The sequence below is a fragment of the Elgaria multicarinata genome, chromosome 2 (genome assembly GCF_023053635.1).
Source record: "Elgaria multicarinata webbii isolate HBS135686 ecotype San Diego chromosome 2, rElgMul1.1.pri, whole genome shotgun sequence".
Classification (NCBI taxonomy): Eukaryota; Metazoa; Chordata; class Lepidosauria; order Squamata; family Anguidae; genus Elgaria; species Elgaria multicarinata.
The window spans coordinates 107,571,909-107,586,807 of record NC_086172.1 but is presented as its reverse complement, the minus strand read 5'-3'; the positions used below and the strand labels follow the sequence as shown (position 1 = coordinate 107,586,807).

Sequence of the window (14,899 nt, the reverse complement as noted above, 5' to 3'; positions counted from 1 at the left end):
TCTTGCTGGCAGACTTTATGGTCTAAGTTGGTATATGCTTCTGCAGAGATGTCAGGATACTATTCTAATCGTTGGACTTTGCATTGAAAGTGATCATCGTTCTGCTTTATATATTTAGCATTATTACCTTCTGCTAGTGCCAGTAGATATATGTTGTATAATCATAATTTAGCTTCTGAAGTAAATATGTGATGACTGATGCCAGTTGAGCTGTAGCAATAAAATGTTATATATATTCACTTTCCTGTTGAAGATAGCACCACTTTAATTACAGAGCTGAGCACTACATTACGTATTTGTTTCTTTTAAAAGATAAGTTGAAACAAAAATAGGCAGGGTGAATGCATCAAAATTCAGGTGGTATTTACAGCTCCTCTTGATATCTGAAACTAGAATTCATATCTGCCCATGAGATTTCTTTTAAATTGTTCACAACAGTTAGCTTAAGAGAAATCATATTATTTAGCTTTTGGTACATGCTGTAAAACCTGTGGAAACTTCTCTGAGTTTATTATTGTCATGGTTCTCTTATGTTTTAGGCAGGAGAAAAGCATACTTAGTCAACAGAAATCTGTCATCAATTTCAAGGATTTTTCTCTACAGGCAAAAATGGGTTTAACAGTTTAGCCCTGGAAATTAAATGTGGTCGTGGTAGTGCTAGGGATCTCAAACAGTTATCGGTACCGTAACAAATTACAGTTTCCAGGGTTATTTTGAGAAAGCCAGTTGAAAATATGAGTTATAGTATCTTCATGCCTTCTGTGTAACACTGGCAAGTAAAAGCTTGGGGATCTAAAGTTTTATATGAAAAGTAATTGTGATTGGCCTTAGGTAGACCTAAGGTTTATCCTGGGATCGTCCTGGGGTCATCCCTGTTCATGTAAATGACACACAGGATATCCCAGGAGCAAGCAGGGATGACCCCGGGATAGACCTTAGGTCTAGCTAAGGCCCTAGTCTGTCATAGCAAAACAAGAAAGATAATGTGGCTATAATCCTGTACTTACTGAGAAATAAGTCCCATTGAGCTCAATGGAAATTACATCTGAGCAGACATGTGTAGGTTTGCACTGTTGTTGTGGTATACATCTTCATATGCTAGAAGCCATTTTGTCACTGGCATTTTTTTTAAAAAAAATAGCTTTAATTGTATTTAAATAAATGAACAAACATGCCCTAGAAGAAAGTAACACTCTGAACTCTATTCACCCTATCCTAAGAAACTGAAATCTCTATGAACTTTGATTTTGGATTAACTTCAATATAACTAATTTATCAAAAGGGAGAGAGATAGAGAGAGAGTCACTCGGATTGCCCTAGCTGATTAATCAAAGTGACATTGAAAATACCGTTCCATTGGTGTATATGAGTATAAGCTTGTATTATAGTGGGAAGAGCATCCAAATACCAGACACAAGGGAACACGGCACAGGGAAGGCTGTTTCCCACCTGCCCTACTTGTGAGCTTCTCAGGTCTCACTTCCTTGGCCATAAACTTTCTCCAGGCAACTAGCTGGTGATACTGGATATAAAATGCTAGACTATAGGAGCCTTTTGGTCAGATCAGTGTCCTGATAGCTTTAATCCCCATTTCTTCAGTCGTCCTTTCCCCTTTATTTTCACATGTCTTGTTTTTATAATCAAAACTATGTATTTTTCAATATACATCATATATAAGGTGCTACAGGTTTTCAGGCATCAAGTAAGTTATTTAACTCTTCTGTTCTAATCACAAAATCAGCTTTTCAAAGAAGTCTTTTTTGTTTACCATCAATGACTTCAGTTCATTAGATCTTGTCTTTCACTGACAAAAGTAGCTTGAGGACCTAACTGTGATTTGGATTTCCTTATCTGCAAAGGCATAAATATAAAGCAACAAATATAATCTTATCTCTATAGGTAGAATGAGAACTTTGGCCTTGGTACTTTTTATCTTTGCACAATAAAAGGGTTTTGCTAATCATTTAGGTCAATTCATGCACTGCAGATTGGTGCAATGCTTCATATCATTGTAAATACAAGATATAGGAGGTTTTATACAGAGAGAACAGAGACAACTTTGCCTGTTGTTCATCCATAACATATTCATGCATATTTAAAATCAGCTCTTCACACTTTACATCATACTGCTTAACAGCATTGCTATGTTGCTGTTGTTTATTCATTCAGTCGCTTCCGACTCTTCGTGACTTCATGGACCAGCCCACACCAGAGCTTTCTGTTGGCTGTCGCCACCCCTAGCTCCCCCAAGGTCAAGTCTGTAACCTCCAGAATATCATCCATCCATCTTGCCCTCGGTCGGCCCCTCTTCCTTTTGCCTTCCACTTTCCCTAGCATCAGCCTCTTCTCCAGGGTATCCTGTCTTCTCATTATGTGGCCAAAGTACTTCAGTTTTGCCTTTAATACCATTCCCTCAAGTGAGCAGTCTGGCTTTATTTCCTGGAGTATGGACTGGTTTGATCTTCTTGCAGTCCAAGGCACTCTCAGAATTTTCCTTCAGCTCCACAGTTCAAAAGCATCTATCTTCCTTCGCTCAGCCTTCCTTATGGTCCAGCTCTCGCAGCCATAGGTTACTCCGGGGAATACCATTGCTTTAACTATGTGGACCTTTGTTGTCAGTGTGGCGTCTCTGCTCTTAACTCTTTTATCAAGATTTGTCATTGCTCTCCTCCCAAGAAGTAAACGTCTTCTGATTTCCTGGCTGCAGTCAGCGTCTGCAGTAATCTTTGCGCCCAGAAATACAAAGTCTGTCACTGCCTCCACGTTTTCTCCCTCTATTTGCCAGTTATCAATCAAGCTGGTTGCCATAATCTTGGTTTTTTTGAGGTTTAACTGCAACCCAGCTTTTGCACTTTCTTCTTTCACCTTTGCCAATGTGGTGTCATCTGCATATCTGAGATTGTTAATGTTTCTTCCTGCGATTTTAACTCCAGCCTTGGATTCGTCAAGCCCAGCACGTCGTATGATGTGTTCTGCATACAAGTTGAATAGGTAAGGTGAGAGTATAGAACCCTGCCGTACTCCTTTCCCAATCTTAAACCAGTCCGTTGTTCCGTGATCTGTTCTTACTGTTGCTACTTGTTCGTTATACAGATTCCTCAGGAGGCAGACAAGATGACTTGGTATCCCCATACCACCAAGAACTTGCCACAGTTTGTTATGATCCACACAGTCAAAGGCTTTAGAATAGTCAATAAAACAGAAATAGATGTTTTTCTGGAACTCCCTGGCTTTCTCCATTATCCAGCGGATATTGGCAATTTGGTCTCTAGTTCCTCTGCTTTTTCTAAACCCAGCTTGTACATCTGGCAATTCTCGCTCCATGAATTGCTGGAGTCTACCTTGCAGGATCTTGAGCATTACCTTGCTGGCATGTGAAATAAGTGCCACTGTCCGATAGTTTGAACATTCTTTAGTGTTTCCCTTTTTTGGTATGGGGATATAAGTTGATTTTTTCCAGTCTGATGGCCATTCTTGTGTTTTCCAAATTTGCTGGCATATGGCATGCATCACCTTGACAGCATCATTTTGCAATATTTTAAACAGTTCAGCTGGGATACCGTCGTCTCCTGCTGCCTTGTTATTAGCAATGCTTCTTAAGGCTCATTCAACCTCACTCTTCAGGATGTCTGGCTCTAACTCACTGACCACACCATCTGAGCTATCCCTGATATTCGAATTGAGATCATTCTATCATTTTTTGGATTGTATCCAAGCACTGCTTTAGCCACTTTATTATTAATTATGAAGGCTACTCCATTTCTTCTGTGATCCTCTTGTCCACAGTAGTAGATATGGTGGTGATCTGATGTGAAGTGGCCCATTCCAGTCCATTTCAGTTCACTAACACCCAATATATCTATATTTAATCTTGACATCTCACCAATAACCACATCCAATTTGCCCTGGCTCATAGATCTTACATTCCAGGTTCCTATGGTGTGTTGTCCTTTAGAACATCAGATTCGTCGTTCACCACCAGCACCGTCGGCCGCTAGCCGTCCTTTCGGCTTTGAGCTAGCTGCGTCATCACGTCTGGGGCTAGTTGAACTTATCCTCTGTTCCTCCCCAGTAGCATTTTGACCATCTTCCGACCTGGGGGTCCCATCTTCCGATGGTATACTGACATATCTCTGGTTGTACTGATCCATTTAGTTTTCATGGCAAGAGTACTGGGGTGGGTTGCCATTACCTTCCCCAGGGATCGTATTTAGTCTGACCTCTCTGCCATGACCTTCCCGTCTTGGGTGTCCCTTCATGGTTTAGCTCATGGCATCCTTGAGGTGCTCAAGCTCCAGCACCACGACAAGGTAACGATCTGCTATAAACACAGCAAATATATTTGTTGTCAAAGTGTTTTATCATCCCTTATTTCTACACTGCATGTCATGATCTGAAATCACATTTAACATGCAACAGAACAATAAACCACTTAGGCCACAGCTAGACCTAAGGTTTATCCCTGGATCATCCAGGGGTCAAACCTGTTCATCTAGGTGACACACAGGGGATCCATTGCTCAGGCAGGGGCGAACCCTGGATGATCCCAGGATAAACCTTAGGTCTAGCTGTGGCCCAAGTCACGAGTAGAGGGGAATGCTCATGGAACTGGCTGCATGGCCAGGGCTGATTTCTGGTTCTATGAAGTGGGCCCCTAAGTGATTCTCACAAGACAACAGAGAAGTATTTTTGGGCACCCCAACAACCATCCTGTGTTGATAATATTCTTGTCTTTGGAGGACTGGCTTATTTAGAATCAGGCAAATGATATGTGAAGCCATTATGTGATCAATAACCTTTGCACAGCATAAGTCTCTGGGCTCTGCACTAGCTCTGCATTGGAGGCAGCCAGAAGAGAGGCAAGCTTTACTGACTAATTCCACTATTCCATTAAATCATTTGTAGTTTACTGGAATTTACTTACAAGGGTTTGCGTTGCCTTGTAATATATGCACAACTGACCAAAAGATGATTCTCAAGAATTCTTCATTTTAGTTGATCCTGTTTGTTACCTTAGCTTCCCCTGTTCTGCAACACATATTCCGTGCTAGCAAGAGCAGTTTGACGATTAGTGGATAATTTGGCTTACCGTATCCAAAAAGGCATCCAAATAATGTCCTAGTATGTTCCCACAGCTAAGTTCTTAAGTATTCTAATGGTAACTGTACTTCCCTTTTTGAAGTTCTTCTTTAGCACTGTTTATGCCGTTCTGATTTTGTATCTCTATAGTCCTTTCCTTTAGAGTGCAAAACAAAGAGATGGAAAAAATAAACAGCATGTTACTCCTAAGTAATTCTATTTACAGCCTTTACTGCATTCAGATTCTGAATAAAACAAAAGTACACAGATTGCAGGGGTATAATATTCTGTATCTGACCCTGAGAAACAAGGTTTTCATGTGTATTAATCTCTAATATATGTTAGAGAATACATGTTGTTGCTAGTGTTTTGTTTGCTTTTATTGTTGTTTTGATTGCTATTTTTTGTGTTTAGGTTTTAGTATTTTAACTGTTTTTGAATTTTACTGCTGTAAACCACCTTGGGAGAGCTTTTGCCCTGTTAGACAGCCAAGAAATGCTTTAAATGAAATAAAATAAATAAACAGTAGGAACCATTTCTAAATGAGCGCCATGCACTCAACAGAATTTACAGATCCACAGTTAAATATTTTAGGTTTGTAATCTTAGTGAAAGCCTTTCAGAGGGAGAGGGAAGAAGGCTGGAGAGGACCCAGGATAGCTCATATCCTGGCCTCTCCAGACCCCTCCCCTACCTACCTACCAAAATACTCCCCTACACCATCTCCATGGTCCCATTCCTGACCTCAGAGAGGTAGCATGCTGTGAGGGGGAGGACTGGGAGCTGAGCTCTGATTCCGAGCTCTGAGGTCAGAGCGCTGTCTCTGATGTTGGAGCTGGGGATCCTAAATATCCTGTGGCCCCTCAGACACTGTCTAGGGGCCATAGGATTTCTCCCTTAATTGCACTAATTTCAGATGTCAAGACAGTGTGTTTTGCAAAACTATTTGACTGGGAGCTGTTTATTCTATTTAGTTCAAAACCTGTATGAATCTTTCCTTTTTGGACAAGGCATAATTTATTTGTTGTTTATTCGTTCAGTCGCTTCGACTCTTTGTGACTTCATGGACCAGCCCACGCCAGAGCTTTCTGACGGCCGTTGCCACCCCCAGCTCCCCCAAGGTCAAGCCTGTCACCTCCAGAATATCATCCATCCATCTTGCCCTTGGTCGGCCCCTCTTCCTTTTGCCTTCCACTTCCCCTAGCATCAGCCTCTTCTCCAGGGTATCCTGTCTTCTCATTATGTGGCCAAAGTACTTCAGTTTTGCCTTTAATATCATTCCCTCAAGTGAGCAGTCTGGCTTTATTTCCTGGAGTATGGACTGGTTTGATCTTCTTTATTACACCATCTAAATAATATCTGAAAGCAACCTGTTCCCCAAGGAAAACTTTATGGTGATACTTTATGGTGCTATCCTATTCCAATTTGTACCAACTCCAAGTATAGTTTCTCATAGGTTTCGAAGGCCCAACCCATGGAACTGCAGTGAACAATTTTGTATAGTTCAGGGATGGGCAGCTTGTGGCCCTCCAGATATTTTGGCCTACAACACCCATCAGCCCTAGTCAGCATAGTCAGTGATAAGAGATCATGGGAGTTGTAGGCCAAAATGTTTGGAGGGCCACAAGTTTCTCACCCCGGGGCCAGAACTACACGAAGCAGGATATAACACTTTGAAAACAGTATATGTCATGTGTCCTGGGCCCAAATTGTTGTTGAAACTGTTACCTTGGGCCCAGGACACATGACATCTACTGTTTTCAAGGTGTTATATCCTGCTTGCTGTAGTTTTAGTCTGGGGTGAGCAACTTGTGGCCCTCCAAACATTTAAGGGTTATAAACCCTTATAAAGTGCTGGTGTAGATCCTGCCCTGGTGTAGCTGAATCACGTTTTTCCATGGATCTAAACGTGGACCCCAACCTGGAGTAATATGAGTAGGTGATGTATAGGGATATTAAATCTTGCCAGCTATGAGAGTACCAGATGCCACTACCTGAGTGCGCTAAGATTCCCTTCAGTCCAGCTATGTACAGTTGGGGCCAGTAAATCTGAAGGTGTTTTTGTTTGTCAGACAAAGACTTATGGCTAAGCAGAGAGCTTTAACCATGGATTAATTTCAGAACTGGTTTTATTTTGCTGATTTGGTGAGAAAATGCACACATGGTGTAATTCTGTACAGTGATCGCTAGGAAGCCTCATACATTCCTCTCCGTAGCACAGTGACTTGGCAAAGTTCAGTGGGCTAAGAATAGAAGCATTCTTGGGAAAACATCTGATGGTTGTACAATTTGGAAGTCTGTGCTTGCTTATGCTAATGGAGCACTTAAATGTTCATACAAAGAAACTCCATCAAAAAAAGAGCCTGTCTTCCACTTTCTACACAACATAAATAAATAAGCAAATAAATGAGAAGCTAGAATTGAAATACTATCCAAATTTCAATAACATTGGATGAAAAAAAAAAGCATTAAGTCAATTGCCTTGGTTTCAAAATACAAAGAGCTGTTCAATGAAGGATGTGAATATTAATTGTTAGCATATTTATTTGGATCCAAATCTCACTGACTTTTTGAAGGATGGGCCAATGCACAGATGCACTTTTAAAAGGTAGAATATTCTGAGGGTAACATGATGTTTAGATTCACATGAAGAGTTAATTTGCATTAAATTGTGGAAATTTCCAAATCAGAGAAAAGGCTTAGAAAGTAGTTAGGTAAGGTCAATGATTGTGACAAGGGACCAATTTTCGACAGGTACTGACCCATTTTCCATGATCATCACTGCTCATCATGGCATATTGTGTCACCTGATCCATGACATGTGCCGGTGTGTGCTAGACAATTTTTGAATATTCAAGCTGCAGCTTGTCATGTCATCTGAACTTGGGGACCATGGTCTATTGTTGGGTTATGCAAGGGCTGTTTAACGTTTGGGGTCAAGAGATGTAGTTGTTTAACCTTTGCATAACCCACGGTCCCTAGTTTCAAATGACACAACAAATCCCTGCTGTGGCTTGGGTATTCAAAATGGCTGCTAGCATGAACCACAGTGGGCTATTTGATCATGCAAATCAGCCCACTCTGAAATGGTGAAGTCATTCCATGAGATCATTGTATTTCTTTGGTATGTTTAATCTTCTCCCAGAAAAAGAAGAGAAGAAAACAAGGAAGTGTATTTTGACACCTTCAAGTCTAACAGATTTGGTAAACTTTCAGAGATTTTAACCCTTTTTATCAGATGGATGAAACATTATAAATGGGGGGCGGGAACTATAGAGTGGTACCAAAAGATATAGGGCTTCCCCACATGGAGCATTTATCCTGTGATTGAGATTGGTTATTCATGGAGGTTTGTGGCTCCTTTACATGATGTCATCAATCTCCAGCACCCCTCCTATGTTTTCTGAGCATTTTCATGGCTTAATTTGAAATGGAAATAATGAGCTAACAAAAATATCTCCTGTGACTTGTATGTGAAAAAAGGACATGGTGCTATTTATACATCCACTTGGTGGCGGTGTTGTTAATGAGACATACAGATCTCGCAGATAAATGGGAGAAAAGGGGCAGGGAAGGGAAGGTAGTAAAAGGCTCAACTTATCTCGCAAAGAATCCCTGGTAAAATCATGGGCCAAAAAGCCTCAGTGTGGAGAAGCTCAGTAGGCATGTCTACACCATGCATATATCCCCGGGTCATCTCTAGGTTGTCCCTATGCATTCAAATGATGCACTGGGGATCCCGAGGACGACCAGAGACTTTCCCCAGGATAACTGGGACCAGAGATTTCTTGGTTTTTCCAAGGTCCCGAGACAACTCCAGGGACCACGGTTGGTGTGGCACAGCCTCCCGGGTCCTCAAACAGGCATGGAGCTGTGCGGGGTGGCTCCATGCCCAATGGGTGTGTGTGTAGCAATTTCGCCATCCCTGGGATGGTGAGGGGGTTGGGTGCAGGTTTTTTGTTCCTTACTTTTTTGCCATGCGACCGGCTCCTCTTATAAAAATAAAAATGGTGCTCGCAACATCCGTTTTCCCTTCTGGGACATCGCACGGCCGTATAGATGCTGAGAGAGGATCGCAGAAGCCGGTGAGTCCACTATCCTCCCTCCTGCTACACCCTGAGGTGTAGATGAGCCCATACTCTCTGCCATTTCTGTTCAAATCTCAAATACAAGATAAGCACATTGACTATTCATAACAGCAGTAAGTGGCTATAACACCATCTTCCTAATTTTCCTATCTAATTTAACACCTGTAGTGGGAGAGAAATGTCTGGCCTCAATTTGATTCTATGCATTATGTTAGATGTATGATAAATTTAACAAGTCTTGTTTGTTTGAAATAGGAACTGGAGTAGAGGGAACAGGATCGATGCATGCACGGAGAAAGGGTTAATCCAGTGGACATCCCCACCAGCTGCTGTTTGCCCTGGGAAGGAAGCTATTGTCGTCAATAGAAGCTATCCTTCCCTAATGGGGGAGGCTCATTTTTTGTCGCAATTGCAGCATGTGGGGAAAAGGCTTAACCCTCCTCCCAAGACTCTTGATGCTGTTCTCTTTTTCCACACACACTCGCTGGCCCCAACCCCTTGGCTGCTTGTTGTTTTTGTTGTTATTTTAAAGAGAATTTAAATATCGTATTTAATATGTTGTTTGGCCCTAAGTGTACAAATTAATGGGAGGGAATGCTTTGGATTTTGGCCACAGCTAGACCTAAAGTTTATCCTGGGATCATCCAGGGTTCGCCCCTGCCTGAGCACTGGATCCCCTGTGTGTCACCTAGATGAACAGGTTTGACCCCTGGACGATCCAAGGATAAACCTTAGGTCTAGCTATGGCCTCAGTCATTTTGTCTCAAACCTATTGCAGTCTCATTTTTCTCCCAATCAATATTCCTTCTCTTTTGAATCCTGTTACCTCTACCTATTGATTCTTTATCTTCTTCAGCTGCATGGTAGCATACTATACATATATTTTAATCCCGTGGAGTTGGCTTCTTCTGCAAAATATTAAGTGCTAATACTAAGCACTGAATTACTGAGGTTGTTACGCTGTTTTGGTTATATGTTGGTTTACCTGGATTAAATTAACATTTGCACCTAATGTTAAACCATGATTTAGTGCTATGTGAATGAGCAAAAATCAGCCTGCACAAAATGCCAGGCTCATGAACTGCCCCTCTCCCTTCTCTTCCTCCCATGTGGGGAGTCAGACTGAATTCAGTTTTGCTTTTGCAAGATTCATCCCAGAGTTTGTTGTTGGCTTGTTTAGCTGTTGAATAGAGGTTTTTTTTTTAAAAAAAAAACACAATTCTTGGTTTTTACATAACGACAACTCAGGAATTTGCTAAGGTGAAACTAAATTCTGGTTTGTACCTCATGCCAGTTACAACAGGGGAGCACACAAGTCTGTAACTTCATGTGGACTCATTTCTGTTCATGCATGTAGCACTAGAACATGGCATAGTGTTATGTGCTAATGCTCTTGTCTAATGTTGGGCAGTATCCAACAGAGCACTATGCCATCGATTCTGTTCCACAAGTGGCACCCACTACTTGCACAATGGAGATTTAACACTTCCAGAAGCAATCAGAAATTCTTGTCTCTGGAACAAGGCAAGTCAGCAAAGCTCACATAAGGGAGCTCTGTCAACCTGTCCTGATCCAGATCAAGCATTTATGCTTCTTTCCAGTTCTTCCCGGAAGTTCTAAATTTACATTGTGCAAAGCAGCACGTTCCACCTGTGCAATGGAATTGGCAGGACACACTGGTTGCAGAAATGAATTGGTGGGAGTGTAACAGAATTAGAGGGGTTGCAACACCCCATTGGACACTGCCCATTGTTATACTATAAAACCAGAATTGTAGTAACCATTAGCACCAAATATAAAGCGGTGGGGTTGGGGTGGGGTCGTTTCTCCCCTGTGTGAATTGTGCCACCCTGTAGGAAAGTGGAACAGATTTTTTTAAAATTACAAATGCAAAATGTTCTTTGCAGCTGAGAGATTGAATGGGGGAAGTTTTATGAGATTTCCAAAAGAGTCATACCAAAACAAAAGCCTTATATGAGAATATTGACTTAAATATGCTATAAAACTGTTATCTCTTTGCTTATTACTTTAATGTTAGCTAAAACACACACAGGTATCTGAAAGTGAACTCATGTTTATATTGGTAACAACATTTTTAAGATAACATATATTACTGATTCATTAAATTAAATGTTCATCAGAACTTTAACTACTGAACTTTGGGGCCTGTTTTGTTTTTGTTTTTTAATTTATCGTCTTCATAATTGAACCATGGAATTCTGCTTATCTTGAGGTTGAACTTGGGATGGGTCTACATACAAAAGAGGAAGTCTGTAAAGCAAACTGTGCTGGTCATTCCAAATAGGGGGATAATAAACATTTATGACCATTGCAACTTCATACATGTTATATGTGCTACACCTTAGATTTGGATTTGGGATGGGATGGGGATGTTTTGAGGGTAAATCTAACATCGCAAAACGTATCAGTTCAGCACTGGCTTGTCAATACTAGGCTCTAGTTGGGATCCAGGCTTATTCAAGTCTAGGTCTTTCCCAGAGCCTGGCTCCTGGTGCATGTTCCAACTTTTTTTGGGGTGTGTGTGTGTTGAGATCTGAGAGTGGACAGAAGGGTCTTCTTTGGAATTCCCCTTTAAGAGGTATTGGCTGGCCAGCTCCCTGTACACGTTCCACATACAACTGAAAATGTGTATACTTTCTCAGATGTTTGCTGGTCACTGCTGAATTTACTTTCCTCTTAAGCTAGGAATCAGGTTTCCTGTTTTTTGGCAGGGGAGATGAGAGAGAGAAGGCCCATTGTGCTAGTGGACATCCACTAGTGTGTTGTTAGATTTACTCCCCAAATCTCCCCACCCCATGCACAGGTTTACTGTTTTATTCTTTTATTTTATTTACTGTATTTTTAAATTCTAAATGTCTATTTGATTTTATGTAAATTGCCTTAAGAATCTAATTCTCACCTGTTCTATGGATAGATAAATACTGTATTTCATAGAATAATAGAAAAGCAGAGTTGGAAGGGGCCTACAAGGCCATCGAGTCCAACCCCCTGCTCAATGCAGGAATCCACCCTAAAGCATCCCTGACAGATGGTTGTCCAGCTGCCTCTTGAATGCCTCTAGTGTGGGAGAGCCCACAACCTCCCTAGGTAGCTGATTCCATTGTCATACTTCTCTAACAGTCAGGAAGTTTTTCCTGATGTCCAGCTGGAATCTGGCTTCCTTTAACTTGAGCCCGTTATTCCGTGTCCTGCACTCTGGGAGGATCGAGAAGAGATCCTGGCCCTCCTCTGTGTGACAACCTTTTAAGTATTTGAAGAGTGCTATCATGTCTCCCCTCAATCTTCTCTTCTCCAGGCTAAACATGCCCAGTTCTTTCAGTCTCTCTTCATAGGGCTTTGTTTCCAGACCCCTGATCATCCTGCTTGCCCTCCTCTGAACACGCTCCAGCTTGTCTGCATCCTTCTTGAATTGTGGAGCCTAGAACTGGACGCAATACTCTAGATGAGGCCTAACCAGGGCCGAATAGAGAGGAACCAGTACCTCACGTGATTTGGAAGCTATACTTCTATTAATGCAGCCTAAAATAGCATTTGCCTTTCTTGCAGCCATATCACACTGTTAGCTCATATTCAGCTTGTGATCTACAACAATTCCAAGATCCTTCTCGTTTGTAGTATTGCTGAGCCAAGTATCCCCCATCTTGTAACTGTGCCTTTGGTTTCTATTTCCTAAATGTAGAACTTGGCATTTATCCCTATTAAATTTCATTCTGTTGTTTTCAGCCCAGCACTCCAGCCTATCAAGATCACTTTGAAGTTTGTTTCTGTCTTCCAGGGTATTAACTTTCCCACCCAATTTTGTGTCATCTGCAAATTTGATCAGCGTTCCCTGCACCTCCTCGTCCAAATCATTAATAAAAATGTTGACGAGCACTGGGCCCAGGACTGAGCCTTGCGGTACCCCACTTGTTGCCTCTCCCCAGTTTGAGAAGGTTGATAAGTACTCTTTGAGTCCGATTCTGTAGCCAACTGTGAATCCACCTAATAGTTGTTCCATCTAGCCCACTTTTAGCTAGTTTGTTAATCAGAATGTCATGGGGCACTTTGTCAAAAGCTTTGCTGAAGTCAAGATATATGACGTCCACAGCATTCCCACAGTCCTAAGATGCACTTTCCCCCATGTAAACATCTCTAAAACCGGGGTGCGTCTTAGAAACGCGGGTGCGTTTATTATTTCTCAGAATCAAAGCTTTTTTTCTGTTGGTACTGAAATTAGTGTGTATCTTACAATTGATGGCGTCTTACAATTGAAGAAATACAGTAATGAAGAGAAAAGACTCCAGGCTGTATGGATCTGTAAAGTTGTAATTACAGCACAAACTGAAGAATATGGTTAACAAAATGTCAAACAGCTTCTGTAGAGTCCTAGGCCACAGCTAGACCTAAGGTTTATCCTGGGATCATCCAGGGTTCATCCCTGCCTGAGCACTGGATCCCCTGTGTGTCACCTAGATGAACAGGTTTGACCCCTGGACGATCCAGGGATAAACCTTAGGTCTAGCTATGGCCCTAGAAATCCTGTGTGTGTGTTTTAAAGTGTTTGGTTCCCATTGAGGACCTGGATATCCTATATTATGGGAAATGAAAATAAGGATTTGCTCAGTATTGTTGTGTTCATGCCTAATGAATCCCATTCTTACAGACCTAATTCCCATTCCTTTATCGTTATCCCAGCTGTTGCTGTTAGCATACAATAAACAAGACAATAGTGTGTGTGTGTGTGTTTTAATTTTCTGATATATATATATATATATATATATATATATATATATATATTGTATCAATTAAAGGTGCAATCCAATGCATGTTTACTTAAGGGTGCAATTCCCCCACCCAATCCTACAACTGCCAGCCGGCATGACTGGTTGGGGAATGATGAGAATGATAGGACTTTTTTTCTGTCTAAACATGCATAGGATTTTAAAGAAAAGCAACCAACAAATCCAGTTGATAATAATCAGACAAAACTACCTCCACTTCTATCATCTCAGAAAAAAAGCTCTTCTCTAATTTTAGAAGTTTATTTCTGTATGCATCACACACTCTTGTATTTGAAGAAAAAGTAAAGAGTGATTTCTTTCTCTTCAGGACCGGAGACGGAAATTTGAGAACAATTTAGCAAAGGCCGGTCTGGAACTGGAAACTGAAGACAAGAAGGTAAAGAAGCATTAGGGGCTCTTACTTTTTAAAATATGTAATCAAACAGGTTGGGAATGAAGAATTCAGTTTGAAATAGAATGTGTCTTCGGTAGTAGTAAAACATTATTTTCCTGTTAGGATTGTGTTGACATTTGTGTGATGTCAACACCATGCTAGATACTGATAACACACACACCGAGTCCCTCCCTAGAGGGTTACAATCTATAGGTGCCATCCAAAACTCTGTTGTGAGGTGCAACATTGATATCCCTACTCTTCCCTGGGAATACATGGGTTCAGGAGACAGGGGGCTCATCAACACCAAGCAAGATATTGCACTATGAAAGAAGTATATCAAAGGCAGGAGCCACGCTACTGCTTTATAGCAGTATTGAAGCGCACTGACAACTGTTGGGGCCCATTGACACATACCATATACCGCTTTCATAACACCTTCATAGTGTTATATCCTGCTTGATGTAGATGTGTCAAGGGCCCCAACAGTTGTCAGTGCACTTCAGTTCCACTATTTATTTATTTATTTATTTATTTAATTACATTTATATACCGCCC

General features: G+C 41.3%; 1 protein-coding gene across 5 annotated transcripts in view; it reads left to right on the top strand.

Moving 5' to 3' along the window:
- Positions 1–14,899, top strand: part of ANO5 (anoctamin 5) — an 88,588-nt gene that overhangs the window by 39,326 nt on the left and 34,363 nt on the right. For all 5 annotated transcript variants that reach the window (XM_063117354.1, XM_063117353.1, XM_063117352.1 and 2 more), the window contains one exon: positions 14,276–14,344. In XM_063117354.1, coding sequence (XP_062973424.1) covers positions 14,276–14,344 — 69 coding nt within the window. The remainder of the gene's footprint in view (positions 1–14,275; positions 14,345–14,899) is intronic.